Genomic DNA, 20,638 nt, shown 5'->3' with positions numbered 1-20,638 from the left:
TTAAATCAGAGAACTTCCTCTTGCCCACCCAGTAGGGGTTCTGACGATAGAGCTTCGCTGTGGACCACCTGATTCAATTTGAAATGTCAATCAGGAAAGTCTTTCTTAAGTGACATTGTGTTTCTGTACTTTTTACCTAGAGAGACCTTATGATACTGTGTGGAGGTGTGGCATCCTGTGAGATCTCCATTCATATGGGTTGCATGGCCATTTACTCATTTTTATTAAACATTTTTTAATGGAAAGGCAATTCCAGATCTATGTGGGTTTGACACATTCCCCTTCTTTCCCACAGGAACTTGGAGTCTCTCAGGGCTGTCTTGAGTGTCATATTTTTTATAATAAAGATTAATGCCATCAATGAACAACACCCTTCTATAGTTGCAAATGGTCTCTATGTCAACAGCTGCCCTCAGTTGTTTAAAGAAGTGAACCACAGCAAATGGTTTTACCTTTTCTCACTATAAAACCATTTGCATACACTTCTGCCACAAATGGGGTATTCACTTTGATCCCTAACTCTGTCTCAGAGAAGTTGTGCTTCCTGTGGTCCCCAAGGCAAAGTTATTGAGGCTTATATTTGAACATAAGCTGACATTCATTCCACACATCAAGCAGCTACACATCAAGTATACAAGGGGACTGAACATCCTCCATGATATTAGATACTAAAGATCTGTTATGCCCTTGTCTCTTGTCTATGGCTCTGCCAGAATGCCAGCCTTGAAAATGTTGGAACCTGTTCACAATTTGGGGCTTCAGCTCTGCACATGACCTTTCTGCATTTTGCCAGTCCAGAGTTTGTACACTGAGTCTCATGAATCTTGTTGTATGCTTTAAAACTTTGATTCTTACTACAGCATCTCACCTGGAGTTGTTTTTTCCTTTCCTCAGTGGGCCATGGCTTGCCATTGTTTCTCATGGTCTTTGTATACAGGTGCAGTTGGATGAATTGGGTCTATCCTTGGATGATATTCTATATCCACTGGTCATCCAATCCCACCATAGCTTATTACCATCCCCAAATGTGACCTTTCTGTGAGTCATCTAAATAAGGTGGATACTCTCAATTGGAAATACTTCAATTTACTGAATATCTTTTGAACCATCCTTTCATTCTAGTTTATACAGATTTGTTTGAAATGAGGTGACTCTGTGGGCTCTGCCACAGTTTATTGTGGTTTAGTGGTTTCACTCAGAATCCCCTTTACAGTTTGTGTTGAGTGCCGAATTGTATGCAATTTCTTTTGTCCTGGATCATGTAGAAGCTATGCAGTACATGAACAGTACTATTTGTTACGACTCACTTTGCTCTCTGAAAGCCTTGGAATTGCTTCACAGTAGTTTTTTTTCCTGTTCTCATTGATATTTAAAAGCAATTGGTCCATTTCTCTTTATCTTCCACACTTCTATCTGGTTTTTCTGGATATCAGGCCACATTGGCATTTGAGGGAATGAGCTCACTGACACTGCACCTAAGTCTTTGTGCTCTGACGTAGACTATGGTCCTGTATTCAAGGCTTGGCTCTGTATCAGTTGGCAGTTGACTTTGAGTAAGCAACGTGATAGCAAGCTTTTCTTGATTAAGTCTTCTCTTGCTCTTTGATCATCTTGGTACCGTAAGGATTGGAAGGACAAAGTTGTTCTGGCTATGCTATAGATTGGTCACACTATTTTACTCATCATTTTCTTATATCTGGAACTGATGCACCATTGTGTGGTTTGGGCACCATTCAAGTCACATTTGCCCACATTTTACTGTTGTACTGTCATTACAACTGTGAGTGATGGCACCATTTTAGACATTTTTTTTTAACACAGTTTCACCCCTGACATTGGACAGTGTCATAGTCAATAGTGAGACCATCCACTTTATAACAATTTTACTTTATTTTTGACTGTTTCTTTGGCACAGATAGCCTAGTAGCTTTGCACCAAATAAATGCCAAACAACCAACCGACTAAGCTTAATAACTAAGTTGCATTTAGTTAAACAAAAAAAAATTGGTACAGACTAAAGACACAACCTACCTCCATGAAGTTTTGATTTGAAAGAAAGTGGTAGCCTTTTAACAGTTTTAACAGATGGTTTAGAAAAACACAAGAGGAAAATTTTAAGCAGTTGATTGGTTATTCACATGTCATATATTGAAGTAAATGTATATAAGGGACCATTTTCAAAAATGGAAAGAAGTGAACAGGGCCACATTGTTTGATTTAGTGCATAAGTCATTTCTGAGCAAAGTAAAAAAAAAAAAATATGGTTTTCTTGTTATATAATTCCAGCTTATCAGTATTGTTAATTTTAGTTCCTAATTCATACAAAACTACAGACATAGTGTTTTGACATTACAAACATCTAATTTTAACCAGTGCTGCATTCAACATACCACATGACCCTTGAAAGCTGATATTTAGGTATATTTCTCTAATATTTACTTTTGAGAAATTAGCTCATATAATAAGTTTGAATAATAATCTACATTTTGATATCAAACTTATTGACATACATTTGTTAAACAGAAATTCAGACAAATTTTGAATGCAAGTCAATTATTGTGATATGGTCTTTGAATCTTGACCCATCACAAAATGGTTAAAGGAACTTAATTATATCAAGCATTTGGCTCTCAAGTTATAATGATATGGGAAAGTAAGGAATCATTTGAACGATGAATTATCTTAAGTGGTGCTAAAGAACCATTTGGCCCATTTAAGTCGTTCTGTTTGTTACCACCATCCTACTCAGTAGTACATACAGAAACCATATTGTAGATTCAGTCATTGTCTCTAAACTGCTTAATCTCCTCTTACATTCCTTAACTTTCAATTTTCCCTTATGTTAATGAGCTATTCCATAAACTGACTACTATGGTAGAAAAGTAACATTTCCATAACTGAAAATTTTCAATATCTTAAACTTATGTCTTATAGTTTTCTTTCTGATAAGTATTTTGAAAATCTGGATTTACAGTTTTAAAACATCTAACATTTTAAAATACCTTGGATATATCCCCCAGAATCCTCTTCCTCTGTAGTGAAAGCATATTGAGATTTTATCTTCATACAGAAACCTTTTCAAACATTGGTCATCCTGGTAGCTTTTTCATCAACCCTCTTTAACCTTTTAAATATATTTATTGGAAAAGATTCTATTTTAAATAAGGTACAATCAACCCTTATAAAGAGATCTAATGAATCCCTTCAACACATACTAATTATTGCTATGTATACAATCTACAATTCTTCATCCTACTGTAAGTTAGTGTACCTTAGCAAATCTGGCACAGATCTGAGGTATACCCTGTATAACATTCATCCACTTTGATTTCTTCCTTTTTATAGCAACATTTTGCAACTCAGCTAACTTGTATTTTGTCCCAACAGATGTAACCTTTCTAAGAACTTTTATGTGGCACTTTTTCAAAAGCCTTTTGAAAGTCTCAGTACTCCAAATTCATTGCAATATCCTTATTAGGCTTAGATGTAACATTTTCAAAAAATGTTATCAAATTGATGAGATGCAAATGTGTTATTCCAGTTTTATGCTGTGTATGATAATCTGTGCATGTGGCTTAAAAAACTGTATTGATTTAAAGAGTACAGTTAAGTCACCTTCTATCTGATTAATGCTTTTCTTTTTAATCTCAGCACACAAAGTTATAAGTCAAGTTTGAATGTATGTGTGCAGATGCAATTATAATGCAAAAGAACATGGTTTTCTATGTTAATTTCTTCAGGTAATGTTAAATATTGTTTATTTTTATGATGTAGGAAAAAAATCATAATGCCTGAACCTCATGCTGTTAGCATATCCCATGTTGTGGACAACATCATCAAGTCAGAAGAAGACAGAAGATCTTATAGAGGACTAGAATTAACTAATGGAATGAAAATTTTATTAATCAGTGATCCCACAACTGAAAAATCTGCAGCTGCTTTAGATGTCCACATTGGTAAACTTTTCATGAAATGTTCAGTTGTACTCTTCTCATGTTAAAAAATAAATCTTGGGAATTCTGAATATTCAACTGCTAGATAAACCTATTTGTCATAGATAAAGTGAAGTTCATAAGTACTGGTTAGTTCTTTGAGCTAAAAACTTGAACATTTTTTGACTACTGTGTTTCTAAGATAATATAATGCTTACTGAATCTTATACCTTATGGTGTTGATTTTGTTTGGACAATTTATTTCTGTCAGTGTTTTATAAATCCTAAATTTGGGGAGGTTCGAATTAATATGAACTCGGGTGTTTCACTTAAGAGTTCTACATTTATGGATGTTGATTGCATGATATTAAAACTACTTTTAATATATGAACTTGTAAGTCATGAGACAATCACAAAAAAATTGTGATGGAACAACCGGTATAAATCTATATTCTGACATTTTTTAGTGTTTTGTAGGTATTGTTATGTTTGCAAAAATTAATCACTTTATAAAATAGGATGAAACACTAAATGACTTGCAAGTTTATAGATTAAAACTACTTTTAATATATAAACTTGTAGTCATGAGACAATCACAGTCCTTTTTGTGTGATGCCTGTGGTTGCAAATGAGAATATAGACTTGCACATAAATCTAATTGTGTGTGCTATTCAGGATGTGTGAAAGACCATATTCAGTTACATATCACATTACAATTTACTATACCTCTCAAGGAAGTAGACATCACTTATCTATGAATATTTGTTAAGTAAACATAACAATATATTTGTTATTTGTTTTAATTAGTTTTGAACAAAAATAGGTAAGATGGTAGGTAAAGACAATAAAATTTCAAAACACAGGTGTTGTCTTGCTATTTTCATGTCATAATGCATGGCTTTAAGCACATGTATGATTTGCATTGTCAAATTCACTTGCATGTGTGATTTAACACACAGGTGGTTTTTCTCAGGAAAAGGCCTTTTCTGACATAAAATATACATAATTCAGATCATAAAGATGAATTCAGATTGGAGATTTAGCATTTCCAAGACAGGAATAACATATTTAATAACAGTGGGAAGCAAGGGAATCTAGGTCAACATAGGACAGTGGAACCATTTAGAAATACTCATTCAAAAAGTCTTAGCTCTGCCATACGCAAAGCTTTGTTTGAAGAGAGAACTTATGGTCACAAAGAGTAATGAAATAAGCTATCCATGTGACTCAGGCAACAGTACAGAACACGAGAAGGATCTCCATCTGGAAAAGCAAAACAAGTCTTGTACACAGATCTGTTGAACTGTCTCTTATCTTAAGCAGCAGTGGAATGAAGTTTTCATGTTATTCCCTACAAAAACATGCTAATGATATTGTAAAACAAAATACTTCTTGATTTATTTGCAATTGTACTGTTAAAATAAACAGTGGAAAATTGTCTTAGTGCACTAGATGGATCATTGAATGCAATGAAGAGGTAATAGGGTTCTTTTGACATGACATCCTTACAACAAAATAATTTAGAAATTTCAGTGCAGGACTATTGTCAAGATGTATCATCTTCAGTTAAAACATAACATGGACAGGAATAAGGTGGTAAACCTCCCAAACTATCTTGATATAACATACTCAACCTCAGTATATCAACCACATTTGCATATCATTAAAGAGAGTATCCATAAAAGTAAGTAAAATGATATTATGTATGAAAGACATTGAAGTAAGTCACATATCTTAAAATCTACTAATAATTGTGTTTAAACCAGTATAAAATTGTAAATATCTTGTGACCTTCCTATTTTGTATAATAGTAAAAGCATGGCTCAAGTTTTATGATTTTAGCATTGATGTTTTGCAAAAATTGATGTAAAAGTATTAGATTGAAGGGAAAAACCTGTAATCCTTATTTTATATGTTGTATATGAACCTGACAAATAATGTTTGATAGATCATTTCTTTTTTTAATTTATTTATTTATTACTTCAGGACACATGAGTGACCCATGGCATATACCAGGGCTTGCTCATTTCTGTGAGCATATGCTGTTTCTTGGAACAAAGAAGGTAAGTTTTGTCTTTTAAGCTAATGTTTCACAGTGAGTGACTATATACATTATCAGCATTGTGAAAAAGGTACATTAATTAAATACTACTTTATGAAATTTTTCATCATCAGTTCTCCTCTGTGTGAATTTCTATATGTGGTGAGGGTACCTCCCAGGAAGGTTCTGTTTTTTCAGTTTACCTCCTCTGGGATCTAAACATATACTTGCATGTTTGCTGTGCGTGGCAACCCATGAAAGGGAGGAGAGGATCCTGGTGGTTGAGGGGTTCAACCCAGACACACCACTTTGGCCTTGAATTCCTGTAGATGGGGAGCCTTGAGGTGGCCCCCTTAGGTCAATCGGCTGGTTCCCCTTGGCTAGGGTCAACCAAGTACCAGTGTTGGATGTTCTCAATAGGTGTTGCAGACACTATATCTGATGCTGGTGTTGGGTATAGTGCTCACAAAACCCTGGTGTTGCTGCAATGTCCTTGTTTGACATTGTAGTGCATCCCCTCATAGGACTCAGTGGTGGGTGAGGTCAGTGGACACTGAAATTTCCTTTTATTATGGATCCTATAAATAAAACCTTAAATAAAATAGTGCAAAAAACAGTTCATAGGTAAACGACCACATGTTGAAGATTCTGAGCATCTATCTTCAACATCTGTAGCACCTGTTGTACCTCATTTTCTTGCACTACATTCTCTTTCAAATGAACCTTTAGGGCAGATGTCTCCCTTTTTCATTCAGAATGGACGAGAGGGACTTGTTGGTTCCCCAAAGTCAGTAAAGAAGCTACGATCTGGTGACATATTGGTGGAAACATCCACCACTCAACACAGTGTTGCATTCAAAAGCCATTGGGGATATACCTATTGAGGTTACACCTCATGCTACTTTGAATGTATTTCTAAAACCTCATCACGTTTTCTATGATAATCTTCATCTGTGATGGAAACCTTTCTGCCACACATGGCATGGAAGGTTAAAAACGGGCCTGGGATACTTTTTGTAGGTATCCCACATTCTCCCATCATGTCACTTTCCAGCAGGCTAGTGCACATGCTCAGTGGGCAAGACATCAAAGCCAGAAGGAATCTTGGATTAAGTTTACAATCAGTATATCTTCTACCACCATTTCCAAAGTCATATGGGACAAGATTTGAAAGGTCAGTGGGCAATATAATTCTGTCCTCCTCTCGATCTTGCTCTCTGATGGCCAGGAAGTAGCTGATTCCCGGAGCATTGCCAATACTCTTGGTGAAAGCCTTTGCCAGGAATCTAGCACTTCTGCTTCTTCCTCCACCTTCTTAGCCAACAAGACTTGGGCAGAGCGATCACCTCTTTCCTTTTGAGCTGATTGTCTCTATGACAAAAATCTTCCCTTTACACTGATGGAACTCAAACTGGCCCTTCATTGAAATGGCAGAACATCAGTTGGACCTAATGGTGTATGCTATGAAGTGCTGTGCCATCTATCTCCTCATTCTCTTGCTATTCTTCTGATTGTTTTAACTGGATCTGGCATGAGAATGTTTTTCCTGATGCCTGGTGCCAGGCTATTGTCCTACCTTTCTCTGAGCCTGGGAAGGATCCCAAGATTCCTTCAAACTGCTGCTCAACTGCTTTGATGAGCAGTCTCTGTAAGACGTTAGAGAGAATGGTTAATGCTTGTCTTGTTTGGTTCCTCGAATCAAGCAACTTCCTCTCACCTACCAAGTGTAGGTTCTGAAGACAGCTCTGTGGACCACCTGATTTGATTTAGAAATGTCAATCAGAGAAGCCTTTCTGAAACAACAACATCTTGTATCAATATTCTTTGACATTGAGAAGGCTTATGATATAACATGGAGGTATGGCATTTTGTGAGACCTCCACATATATGAGACCTCTCATTGTTGCAAACGGGCTCTATATCAATGACTTTCACATCTCATGTTGGTTTTGAACATGAGTGTATTGAGCAGCAGCTACAGACTGACCTCAATCGTTTACTGAAGTGGACCACAACAAATGGCTTTAACTTCTCTTTTCTCTCTATAACCGTTTGTATGCTACATTTGATGTCAACGGGGTACTCACCTGATCCTGAGCTCCGTATTGGTGAAGTTATGGTACCTGAGACAAAGTTCTTTGGGCTTATCTTTAACCACAAGCTGACCTTTACATCACACATCAAGCAGCTACAGGTCTAACGTACAAGAAAACTGAACATCCTCTGTGTCCTCTCTTCCACGACTTTGGGAGTGGATCGATGTTCTATGCTAAAGACAAATCATGCTCTTGTTTGATTGAAACTCGACTATGAATTACTGGTCTATGGCTCTGCCAGAACATTGGCCTTAAAGATGCTGGACCCCATTCATCATCAGGGACTTCATCTCCACACTTCCCCAGTTCAGAGCTAAAACACAGAGCCTTATGAACCTTCTTTGCACCTCCACCATTTGCAACTGTCTTTACTACATGCTTCAAAACTTCATTCATTACCAAGGCTTGTGTTTTCCTTTCTTAGTGGGCCATATGTTTTCAAAACAGACCACCTGCCATTGCTTCTTTTGGCCTTCGTATCCAGGTGCAGTTGGATAAATTGGGTCTGTCCTTGGATAACATTGTTGTATCCACTGGTCAGCCCATCCCACCATGGCTTCTTACATTTCCAAATGTGACCTATCTTTAAGTCATTCAAGAAAAGCAGACACTCCTGGTTTGAAATACTGTCTGTTATTTGCTGAACATCTTTCAAACCATCTTTCCATTCCTATTTATACAGATGGTTCAAAATCAGGTGACTGTGTGGGCTCTGCCATGGTTTATTGTGGTCCAGTGGTTGCATGCAGAATTCTCTCTACAGCTTCTGTGTTCACTGCTGAACTGTATGCCATTTCTCTTGCCCTGGATCACATAGAAGCTAAGCAGTACTCAAACTGCACTATTGGGTCATTCCATGTCAAATCATTTAGATTTTGGAAAATTTTCCAGGTGATCCCCTCAGAATGCCTTGAAAAAATTCACATGTTGTCATCTACCCATATGATGAAAAATGCCAAATATTAGATCAATATCTCTAATAGTTTCTGATTTACAGCCCTGTAAAATTTAATTACTTTTTTTTTTATTTTTGGCATTTTCATTTTTGGGCAACTTTGGCTGCTTAAAGCTGCAAGAGTAATGGTGGTAGAAGGCTGAAATTTGCTACACTGACCAAATTAATCTCACAAAATTCAAAACTGGTCTCAAACCAAGTTTATCTCTTAGGATTTTTATAGTGAGGCTGTAAAATCACCTGAAAACCCAAAATTGTAAAAAAAAACATTGGTTTATTTAATAAGCCATAGCTCTAAGACTTAATATGATACAAAGCTGAATGTTTTTTTCAAATTTCCTATAACATATCAGTTAATAAATCAGCAATGGTTGTAATTAAAAGTCTATTAGATCTCCTGTAAAACAAACTTAGTTGCATGCAACCTTTTTTATGATTTAGCTAAAAATAGCCCTACTTTAGGCCACAGTTTGACCATGTCACTAGTTATTCATCATTTTCAGATTTTTACCATATATTCTTACATCTCTGAATATGATCTACAAAAAAAATCAAAATTGTGTTCAACCTACTTTTTGAGTTTAGTTTTTTAAAGCATCCTCTGACCATGCATTTTGTATTTGAAAAGAACAACTTCATTTCAGGTGTGTTGCTGTATGCAAATATATCCATGCAATTTTAAAAAGATTTATGAATCCCATTGAAATATTCTAATCAGCCCTTACCATATATTCTTACAACTCTGAACATGATCTCAACATATCAGTGTGTTCTCTCAGATTGTCTGAAACATGACACAGTAGCTGTTCATGCTTTCATAACCACAATACTAAGCCATGTGAAACAGAAATATCCAAACACAGAAAAGATAATTTATTTCAGTGATGGTGCAGCTTCACAATTCAAGAATTTTAAAAATCTTGCAAATCTTTGCTACCATTTTGAAGATTACCAGTTGAATGGCATTTTTTGCCACCAGTCATTTGAAAAGTCCATGCAATGGAGTTGGGAGTACGGTGAAGAGGCTGGTGGCTCGTGCAAGCCTTCAACTGCCTGTAAATAATTAAATTTTAAGTGTCTCTGATATGTACCATTGGGCAAAGGACCACATTCAGGGCATTCAGTTCTTTCTTGTCAATCAGGAATAAGTCCTGCAGAATTGTGTAAAGTTTGATCTACTTGAGCACTTTGAAAAATGTAAAACTGTGTCAGGTATTAGGTCACATCATAGCTTTATTCTACCAACAAATTGTATAGGAGAAGTCTATAATTATAACTCAAAAAGTAGGTTGAACACCATCTTGATGTTTTTGTAGATCATATTCAGATATGTAAGAATATACGGTAAAAATCTGAAAAGGCTGAATAACTGGTGACATGGTTAAACTGTGGCCTGAAATAGGGCTATTTTTAGCTAAATCAAAAAGTTGCATGCAGCTAAATATTTTTACAGGAGATCTAACAGACTTTTAATTACAACAATTGTTGATGTATCAACTGATGTTATAGGAAATTTGAAAAAAACATTCAGCTTTGTATCATATTAAGTCTTATTAAATAAACCAATATTTTTTACAATTTTGGGTTTTCAGGTGATTTTACAGCCTCACTATGCAAATCCTAAGAGAGATAAACTTGGTTTGAGACCATTTTTGAAATCTGTGGAATCAATTCAGTCAGTGTAGCAAATGTCAGCCTTCTACCACCATTACTCTTGCAGCTTTAAGCAGCCAAGGTTGCCCAAAAATGAATTTGCCAAAAATAACAAAAAGTAATTAAAGTTTACATGGCTGTAAATCAAACTATTAGAGATATTGATCTAATATTTGGCAATTTTTCATTATATGGGTAGATGAGCACATGTGAATTTCTTCGAGGCATTCTGTGGGGGTACCCACAGCCCCCTGGATGATTGACATGGAATGACCCTATTTATACTGACTCGCTTATTTCTCTACTGACCCTGCAATTGCTTTACATTAGTTGACACCCTGTTCTTGCTGATATTCAAAACCAACTGGCCCATTTCTCTTTAACATCTACTTCTATCCAGTTTTTCTGGATACTGGGCCACATTGTTATTTGTGGGAATGAGCTTGCTGGCACTGCAGCTAAATCTGTCTGCTCTGGCACTATCACTGTTGTGCCTGTTCCATACATGGACTATGGTCCTGTATTCAAGGATCAGCTCCGTGCCAGCTGCCAGTCGACTTGGAGTGAGCAAAGCAAAAACAAGCTTTTCCAAATAAAACCCAATATTGGACTTTGGCCATCATGCTTCTTTAAGGATTGGAAAGAGGAAGTTGTTCTAACTAGACTATGCATTGGTCACAGTTTTTTAACTCATCGTTTTCTTTTATCTGGAACTGATGCACCAATGTGTTGTCTGTGTAACACTCAGATCACATTAAGCAACATTTTACTTTCTTGTCATCATTATGATTCTCAACAACGACACCATTTTAAACATGTTCTGTCCCAAGGTTTGTCCATAATATTAGTGTTATTAGTGATGGTGACACTGTGTACACCTTGGAAATGTTTTTAGGTTTTTAAAGGCCATTATCTTTTTAATGCCATTTATGTTTTTTAATTTATACATTAGACCTTTTTTTAATGTGATTTCCTTTTAAGAATCAAAGTACATCTAGTTCTATTTGAAATTAGAAAATGGCCGTAATGTCAAATAACTCTGAACCAGGACTAGAAAGGCCAACTTCAGGTGACTGATGGTGGTTTTTGCACTTACCTGTTAGTCTTCCTGTCGAGTTATGATAATTATGCTACAGAAAGTCCTTTACAACTTGTATTACTGTAGTGTTTCTCTTAACGTTGTAGAGTAGATGCACACATAGGTGTTATGTTGTTTATGCTTTGTTTTTTTAAACTTTGTTTCGTGTTAACTTTAATTTCCTTTCATGAATTTTACTAAATTTACTGTAATTTTATCTTTCTACAAGATGTTTGGTACAGATAGCCTAGCTGCTTTGTGCCATAAAACACCAAATCAACCAACCAATCATCATTAGTTGTTTTGTTTTTTGTTGTTTCTAGACTGTCACATGACTGAGGTAAAAATCAGAAATACTGAATTAATTTGAACTTAATTTTTAAAAGCACATCTCAATCTCTGCATTTAATATGATCCTCCAGAGAAACAGCAGTAAGTTTGAAGGTTATAACACTAAAAAAGGGGTTTTGATATCCATGGTGATTACAGAACAGCTAGCCCATCATGTAACTCTGTGCTTAATTTCAAAACAACAAAGAAAGCAAATGTTACAGATGTTTATGCTTTAAATGTTTCTGTGATATATATCTTTAGAAGTAGTTAAACATCTAGTTATGAACATCAGACATCCAAGTGTTAGTGTTTGAAATCTCTGACATGGATGAGAAGTAAACATTTGATTACACAACATAGGTAGTTTTTAAATACTACTTATAATAAATGCATCTTGGGTTTATTTGAAATTTGTGTAAACATTGATTGATGGAACCTACATGAGTTTGAAGTGTACATGTAATCAATTAACACAACATGTGTTCTAACTAAATATGTATATGTAAACTATTATTGATGCACGTACACGCATGTGCGCGCACACACACACACACACGCTTGAAATGTGCATGTTAATAGTGATTAGTACAACCCACATGTGCTTGAAATGTAATTTGTCTATTTATTAACAACATATAATTAGTTTATGAACTAAGTATGTTGACTGTGTTTGTTGAAGTATTGTGTTAAAAGATTCACTTGAAAATAGTATTCTTGTATGACTTTTTAGGTAGATCAAACACTTGCTGTAGTGTATGCATCCTTAGTAGTGCTTAAAGCTTACACTCCTTCAAATAAAAATAAATTAGAACTTGATTTCCACATAAACAGTTTTTTTGTGGCTCTTTTAACCATTGCCAGATGAATACTTGTGAGATTTATTATCCAGTATAAAAGAACATTTAGTGTTTCCAAACTTAGTAAGATATCATTCTGTGAATATGGAGGTGTTTATGCCAAGTAGAACAACTGTTGTCCACAGTTTGTACTGTCTGTATGTATCATAAAGTTCAAAACAGTTTTTATCTGTGTTGACACAAACAGGTATACTACACAGTGATTGCATAAAAATGATTGAGGTAGTAGTTTCTTTCTTATGTCATTCACTTGTCGTCCTGTAGATTTCCATATGTTCACATACCTCCTGCATTTGCAATCCTTTCATTACAAACCTTAGTTATGAATGGTTTCAGTGAAAACTGAAGGGTGTTCTTCCACATTTTCCAGAATCTGGGCATTGTATGGATATTCAATTGATGGTCTACCAGCTTGTCTCAAATGTTTGCTGCCATTTATCCTTTTGCAGTACTACTGTTGTGTCACCTATGGTCAGCAAAACTAACTGTGCTTTTTTGAGCTAAACAAGGTGATCTGAACACCTCCACTAAGTTTTTAATCTGACTGAAATATATTAGAGCAATTATGTGAATTTTATTTATTACCCTTAATATGTAAGAAAGTAGAAGATCATATTTTCATGCATATGTTTTTTGTTTTTTCAGTATCCATCAGAAAATGAGTATAATGCAGTGAGTACTTTTATCTTTTTACTGATCAAGCATTATTAAAGTAATACTGCATATCTGAAGTGTATGTAATCATTGATTTTTATATTTTGTTAAGTCTTATATGTGAATTCAAAATTGTGAAATATATTCATCTGTAAAATACTATGATATTACTACTTATGATGTTTAATTTTATAAAATTTTAACTCAAGATCGGGTACTCCTTAATTATAGCTGTACATGTGCAAACTAAAGCTAATTTATATTGATTTGTTATTTGTAAATAATATTTGCATGTAGTAATTAAGGCAAGGATTTAAATTTGAAAGTAAAATAATTTGTTCTATCACTAAAATAGCTTTAAGTAAACACTTGAATGTTTCCTGAGTTTTAATGTAAAATAATTTCAATTGAAGTTAATGTAGGTGTTTACTTAATACATGTTTAGTGAAGTGTTAAAAGTAATAATTTTTTAACTGAATAAAATAAGAAATCCTAAATTTTTTTTAAACAGTATAACATTACGGTTGTTGAAGATATTTGATGTATTTAAGTTCAGATGGCTATTAGTAACATCACCTGCTGTTTTCATACTTCTTATTGCATATACAAACCTTGTGTTGGTTCAGACATATAAGCCATGACGTATACAGACCTTACGTTATAGTTTTCTACTGTTACTTCTATTCCATAACAACCAGATGATATTTATTTTACAAACTTTAAAAGATAAAAACTTAAGAAACTTGCCTTAAGTCTGTTGGTATAATATGCTTAGTATCCCATATATTTTCTTTTTCAGCATCTTTATTAATTCAAAATACACAAAATTAACCATGAATATTTTTTATGTTAAGGTATGAAAGTTGCTAACATTGGGCTGTATATTAAGAATAGAGATAACTGGAGAATGTTCTGAGGAAAACAATAATTATTTATAAATGTAGAAATGTGAGTTACTATAAAGTCAACCCAACATTTTTGTTGAAAACATGAAATATAAGTGTCTACCAATTTTTCAATTCTTTATTATGGTCCATGATAGGAATGTGTAGTTGAAGTTTCATACTTTATAGAGAAAATGAATCTTAAGATTATTATTTAATAAAAAAGCCAACATGATTTTTTTTCTTAAATATTAAAATATAAAACTTTTGTGTGTAAATGTTTCTTTAAAATATATTTTGTTTTGTAGTTTTTAAACCAACATGGTGGTAGTTCAAATGCATTCACTTGCACGCAACATACCAACTTCTATTTCGATGTGGCTCCTGAGTTCTTGCAAGGAGCTCTTGACAGGTAATCTTTGTATTATTTTGTAAATAGCACAGACCCACAAAACATTTGTAGTTAATATCTTTATTCCAACTGTACTTCTTTTAAATACAGAATTTCTTGAATAATAAAAAAATAATTCTAAGCACAAATGTAGAAGTCTGTGAATCCACTTGTTTTAAGCCTAACATTAGTTAAACGTTTTTATTAAATACAGTCTGTATTTAATAAAGAGATAAGTTTACACTAACACATACTTTACTGTGGTTAATACTATCAATAAATGAACTATGACATAATGCTAGAGTTTGTTAAAACTTTAAGTTTTTAATATGCTGTTGTGCAAAATGTCTACTGAAGTATGTTTACATCCATATTTTGCTTATGTCTGTTGAAATAAAGAGCTCGTGAATTTTTATGACGGACAAAAACTGAATATTATTATGAGAGATTTTTTTTCAGTAGTCAAAGTTTTTGTACAAAGTAATAGAGTACTAAAGTACAAGTTATGCAAGGAATTAGAATAATTGTTAATAAACCAAATGAACACACCCTCTTCATATTTTATGAAACCAAGTGACCAAGTTTAATCAACACAAATTAGAAAACCATGTGACCTAGCATATTAGTATGAAATAGAAAAACCCTGTAACCTTGCTTATTTAACATGAATGATGAAACTAAATGACTTTGCCCTGGATTAACAACCACTTAGAGGTTCACAGGTTCTAGCCAAAGTTACAAAGTTATCCAGTAATAAGCCTTGGAAAATTGGCTGTATGTTTGTGTGTTGGTTTGTTTTACTACAAGATTGACATACTATGCTTAAAATATTGCAGCCCCCCAATTTCCGTTTGCCTTTTCAACAATAAAATCATCCCTAATCCACACTATTGTTGGAAATTGTTGCAATCAGTGTTGTCCAAAGCAGTGGTTTTAGCTTGAGACTCTCTTTATGTGAATAAAAATGTTTGAGACCTCCTCCTCAACCTGTAAAAATACCTCCACATGTGATTTATCTATTTCAAAAAACAATTACCAATAAACTGAAAGGTATCTGTGAAGTACTTCTTCTATTTAATGTGTTTTTTTCTTATCAATTTGTATGTATTATAATTAGCCCATTAGCAATGTTATGTTTGGGTTACATGTGTATACTGATCAGAAATTAAATACACAATTTTGTTAGGTTATCTTATTTTCATTTTAAAATATGAAGCAATCCTGTAATTTATTTAATTAAACATAATATTTATTGCCTTAGTATTTATTTATAATTAAAATTAATTCAGTATCTTTGTTTTTGGCAATCCACCAGAAAAAAGTATAGCTCCCACTTTGAGAAACTCTGATGTAAAACTAATAGAATAAACAGTGTTTATCTTACTCTCTTGTTGAAAAACTTACCTCTGATCTATTTTTATAAATGTTTTAATGTGATCCTGCTCTGTGACCTTTACCTTCACCTGAAGAACTTTGTAGAATCTATGGTCACCCAACCTCTGAAGTTAGAACAGGTTTTTTATTTACCAAAAAAAGTACATTGTCAAAGCAGCTACTTCAACAGAATAGATGAACACCCAGAGAAATCCCTTAAGTTAATTTATTAGTCTTTTGTATACCATACAAGCAAGTCAAAACTATTGATAGCTGAGGTTACTTCAAGTCTTGAATGTTTATTTAGTGTCTAAGAGAAACTTTAGAAATTTGTAGTCATTGTAAGGAAGGAAGGAGGTTCTTCAGCAAATCAGACAATCTGTTTATCTTACTAACTTGAGAAAAGTTAAAGCTTTAAAAAATGTGCAAATAGTTGAATTATAGTTTCTCACATTATAAGGATCAACAAAAGCTTTGTATTTCAACCATTTGAACTAAAAATAAGCAACTAAGTGTATTTATTTTTTCCTTCATACATTTACTAATTATTTTTACTCAGACAGAAAAGATTAACAACTTTCATCAGATCAGGAAAAATAAGAAAAGGAATCAAAAATTGAAAATTAATACTATCAATTTTTAAAAATACTTTACCTAAAACAAGTAATAATAGAACATAAGTGAAAAGAAAATTAGGAATCTCAACATTCAAGTTATTAGGTAGTTTTGTGGGTAATTTGAAGGGAGTGATCAGACAGTTTTTCACCTTTTTTTTTTTTTTTCCTGTCAAAACACACAATACCATTTTGAAAAGGAGTTTAAAAAAATTAGAATCTGGATATCCCCCCCCTCTCAGAGGTTTATGATACTATATCTAAATAAAATGCAAGTTTTAGTTAACTCGGGTGTGGTTTTAAAACTTAATGTTTTTATTGTATTAGCATAATTTGTGGTGTTTTATTTCAGTATTCTCAAAATACATTTGTTATTAGTAAAAATAAGCTAATGGATGCAAATTTTAGTATATTAATTAGTTTTTGGGTTTTTTTTATATATGCACCTTAGTTTTTGATCATTTTGAACTTGACTGAATTTTTTCATGTCTACATTTGTCATTGTTTCATTTATCATGTTCATGTTTTGCTGTTCTAGCAGTTTGCCATATGAAACATAATTAAGTAAAATATATTTTCTTTGTTTCTGTGTCTGAAATGTTATTTCACATACAGATCCATGTATATTAAGTTGGTATCTATTCTTACTTGTTCTTAAGTTGAGGTCACAACTTAACCAAAAGATGTTATTTTGTAAGTTGCTAGCAGTTTACCTTTTCAAAAACATGCTGTTCATAAATAGAAACGTTGTGGCTAGTGAATCGTAAAAAAAAAAAAAAAAAAAACAACAAAGAGCAAGTTATGCTTTTGTCAATTTTGTTTTTAGGTTTTCTCAATTTTTTGTGGAACCACTCTTTACTGAAAGTGCTACATGTCGAGAGGTTAATGCTGTCAACTCTGAGCATGAAAAAAACTTGAAAGTAGACGTATGGCGCCTGAATCAATTAGAAAAATCACTTGGAAACCCAAAACATGACTTCAGTAAATTTGGAACAGGTGAGAAACTATTATTTCGTGATTCTTGGTAATTGAACATAAAATTTTAATGTTATTTAAAACTGACTCGCTCTAGGTAATCTGTACCACTGTGGGCTGAAAAAGGATATTGTAGATGTAGCTTTGTGACAATATAGACTTTTGAATGGGATTGATTGTACTGTCACTTTTGTTGACCAGAAAGTGGAATCTTGTTATGATTTAACCAAAAATACTTAAAGAAAGCCAAGAAATTGCTTCCCTCAAATTCAACAGAAATGAGGTGAACACAAACAGTCCATGTGTTATTGCAAGTATCAGTATAAGTTATTGAAAGGTTTAGTTCTGAGTGTGTTATTAGATGTATAAGAGTTTTTAGGTTAAGAATTTAGTTCATTCAGCATTCTAATGTTTAAAGATTATTTATTTTTTGTAACAAGAATGTTAAAAGTTAATTATTTTAAAAATGATAGTTATGACAGGTTTTGTTACATAACATATAAGTTGTGAGTTGTGTATGCAGCTTAATTGTTGTACTAGGTTTTTGTGACATTGTTCATGTCATCTTACTTGAACCTTTTGAGTTTTTGACATTTTGTATAATGTTGTTATTAAAGGAGTATATATTTTATGATTATCTGTTGTGTGTTATAAATACATGCAGTTAGAGAAAGGAAGTCAAGAAAGCAAATTAAATGAGATATAATTAAACAGATCAAGACTGAGTTATAGACAGTTTAGCTGTTACAGGCAATTTCAGAAGAAGTTAGTAAAGAAGTTAAAAAAATTAAGTGAAAGTGAACTTAGACTGTATGATTGTTAGTTTAGCCTTAATGGACAGTATCTAAAGCAAGTTTTACCACGTGTACTGTAATAACACCAATGAGAAATAATTTATTTTGTTAGTGTGTGTTCTAATGTAACTGAACTTTCTTATATTGACTTTAACAAAAGAAGAATTATTTAAAACTTTAGATCCAACTTGGATAAAGATAAAGACCTTACAGGTGCAGCTATTAAGGTAAAGATAGACATAGTAGGTGTGGCTGTTACAGATGCAGAACAGCGACTTCATTATAGAAGATAATGATCTACTCAGTCTAAGACCACTGGGTAGAGATGAGACATACATCAATGTCAGCGGAAGTGAAGAACCGATTGGCAAGCAGAAGAAAGAGGTACAAGACCTGTGCCAGTTTTCCAATCGTGCGACATAATCATGTCAACAGATTTTGATAATGGATTGAAAGAGTTGAGTGTCTTGTGTTAAAACACTGAACTACGAGAGTCTGATAATTAACAACAAAAATGAAAAGAGCACAGATAGAGAAGAAATGTTGAAAGGAGAGAAATGAAAGACTGTAACTAGTGAAATTGAGAAAAAAGGCAGTTAGAGGGAGAAGACTGGAATTGTATGTTATAATAATGCTAATTTCATTGGGAGAAACTGATGGTAAAGCTCTTTAATTAAATTTTAAATGAAACTTGGTAAAATCCCATGTCATAGGAAGAAATATGTAGAAAAGGGGGATCCTTAGCCTTATGGTTAAAGTAAAATTGAAAGGAAATGGAGATAGAGTTGAGCCAAAGTATTTAAAATGATTTTTTTTTTCCATACCTGGAAGAAAACAAGACAGTGTACAGCTCTTTGAAGACTCTATTGTTAATCTTTTTATCCTCATCCTAAAATATCTTAAAACTATGCTCAAGTTAAATAACGTTCAATGGTTAAATGTTTGACGTCCAACCATACAAACTAGTTGTACTTACAAGTGTAAGTGAATTTAAGTCACTTGCTTAATAAAATTACATAATCCAACATGGTTTGATTCTCTATGTGGAGTCCAAAATCAAAGGATGATGGTACAGTTTAGTATAAGATGTCTTGTTAGGTTATGTTCCACCATGTATCCTGATAATCCATAAAACTTTATGAAATAGCTAGTAACCTGTTTTTTATCTTTGTTTGAAGACAAATTCTCTGCAGCTAGTATGGTGAAAAAAAAATGTCAAAAGTTTTCAAATTGTGTAACAAAACTGTACTGTTTTCACCTTCAGCTGAATCCACACATGTTCTATCCAACAGACACTTGTAAAGTTATGGAGGAATTGGAACATATTGTGTCCTGGAAGTGAGTAACTTAAAATGATTATAATAGTTGAACATTCTAACAAGTGTGTGGTGAATAAATTGGCAGGCTTCACATAGTTGCTTTACAGTATCTGGACACCACCATCAGGTGGAAAGAAAGAAATGCTGGCAGCCAAGTTCATCAATTGAGTGAGTTCACTTGCACATAAACTACAGGAATGTATAGGATGTTCATCATTTACAAAATTAGAAATATGTTGGATGGCAGGTGATTGAAAGCTTGTACAACAATAAAGCATGCCACTAAAATGTTACTTTATGCTGCATTGAATTATTCACTTAATGATTTAGGAGCAAAATCAATTCTATACATGGTTTATGAAAAAACTGATGTATTTTTAAAATCATCCTACAGAAAACATCTTTGTAGAACTCTGATCATGAAACGTTTCTTTTTGTGTATTGCTTTTTCAGGAAAAGTATTATTTGAACTATTTCTAAAATCTTGTTTTTCATGTCAGTTACAATTTAAAAAGGTTAACCTGCTATTCAGTCATGTTTTTAACCAATGTTATCAAATGATTTACAGTTGTGGTGTAAAATGTGTCCTAAATCACATTCAATTTGATTTAATTATGATTTAATGTTAATTACACTATGTAACACAAATTTTGTTTCTAGATAGTATGTGTTATTTCTTAATTGCTTA

General features: G+C 33.4%; 1 protein-coding gene across 4 annotated transcripts in view; it reads left to right on the top strand.

Annotated features, from left to right (window-relative positions):
* The window catches only part of LOC143223714 (insulin-degrading enzyme-like), a 105,224-nt gene that overhangs the window by 44,199 nt on the left and 40,387 nt on the right, over positions 1-20,638 (top strand). For all 4 annotated transcript variants that reach the window (XM_076452035.1, XM_076452034.1, XM_076452036.1 and 1 more), the window contains 5 exons: positions 3,775-3,956; positions 5,919-5,995; positions 13,591-13,617; positions 14,792-14,895; positions 17,689-17,858. In XM_076452035.1, coding sequence (XP_076308150.1) covers positions 3,775-3,956; positions 5,919-5,995; positions 13,591-13,617; positions 14,792-14,895; positions 17,689-17,858 — 560 coding nt within the window. The remainder of the gene's footprint in view (positions 1-3,774; positions 3,957-5,918; positions 5,996-13,590; positions 13,618-14,791; positions 14,896-17,688; positions 17,859-20,638) is intronic.

This window comes from Tachypleus tridentatus, chromosome 8 (assembly GCF_004210375.1).
Source record: "Tachypleus tridentatus isolate NWPU-2018 chromosome 8, ASM421037v1, whole genome shotgun sequence".
NCBI classification, from domain to species: domain Eukaryota; kingdom Metazoa; phylum Arthropoda; class Merostomata; order Xiphosura; family Limulidae; genus Tachypleus; species Tachypleus tridentatus.
This window is presented reverse-complemented; position numbering and strand designations above follow the sequence as displayed.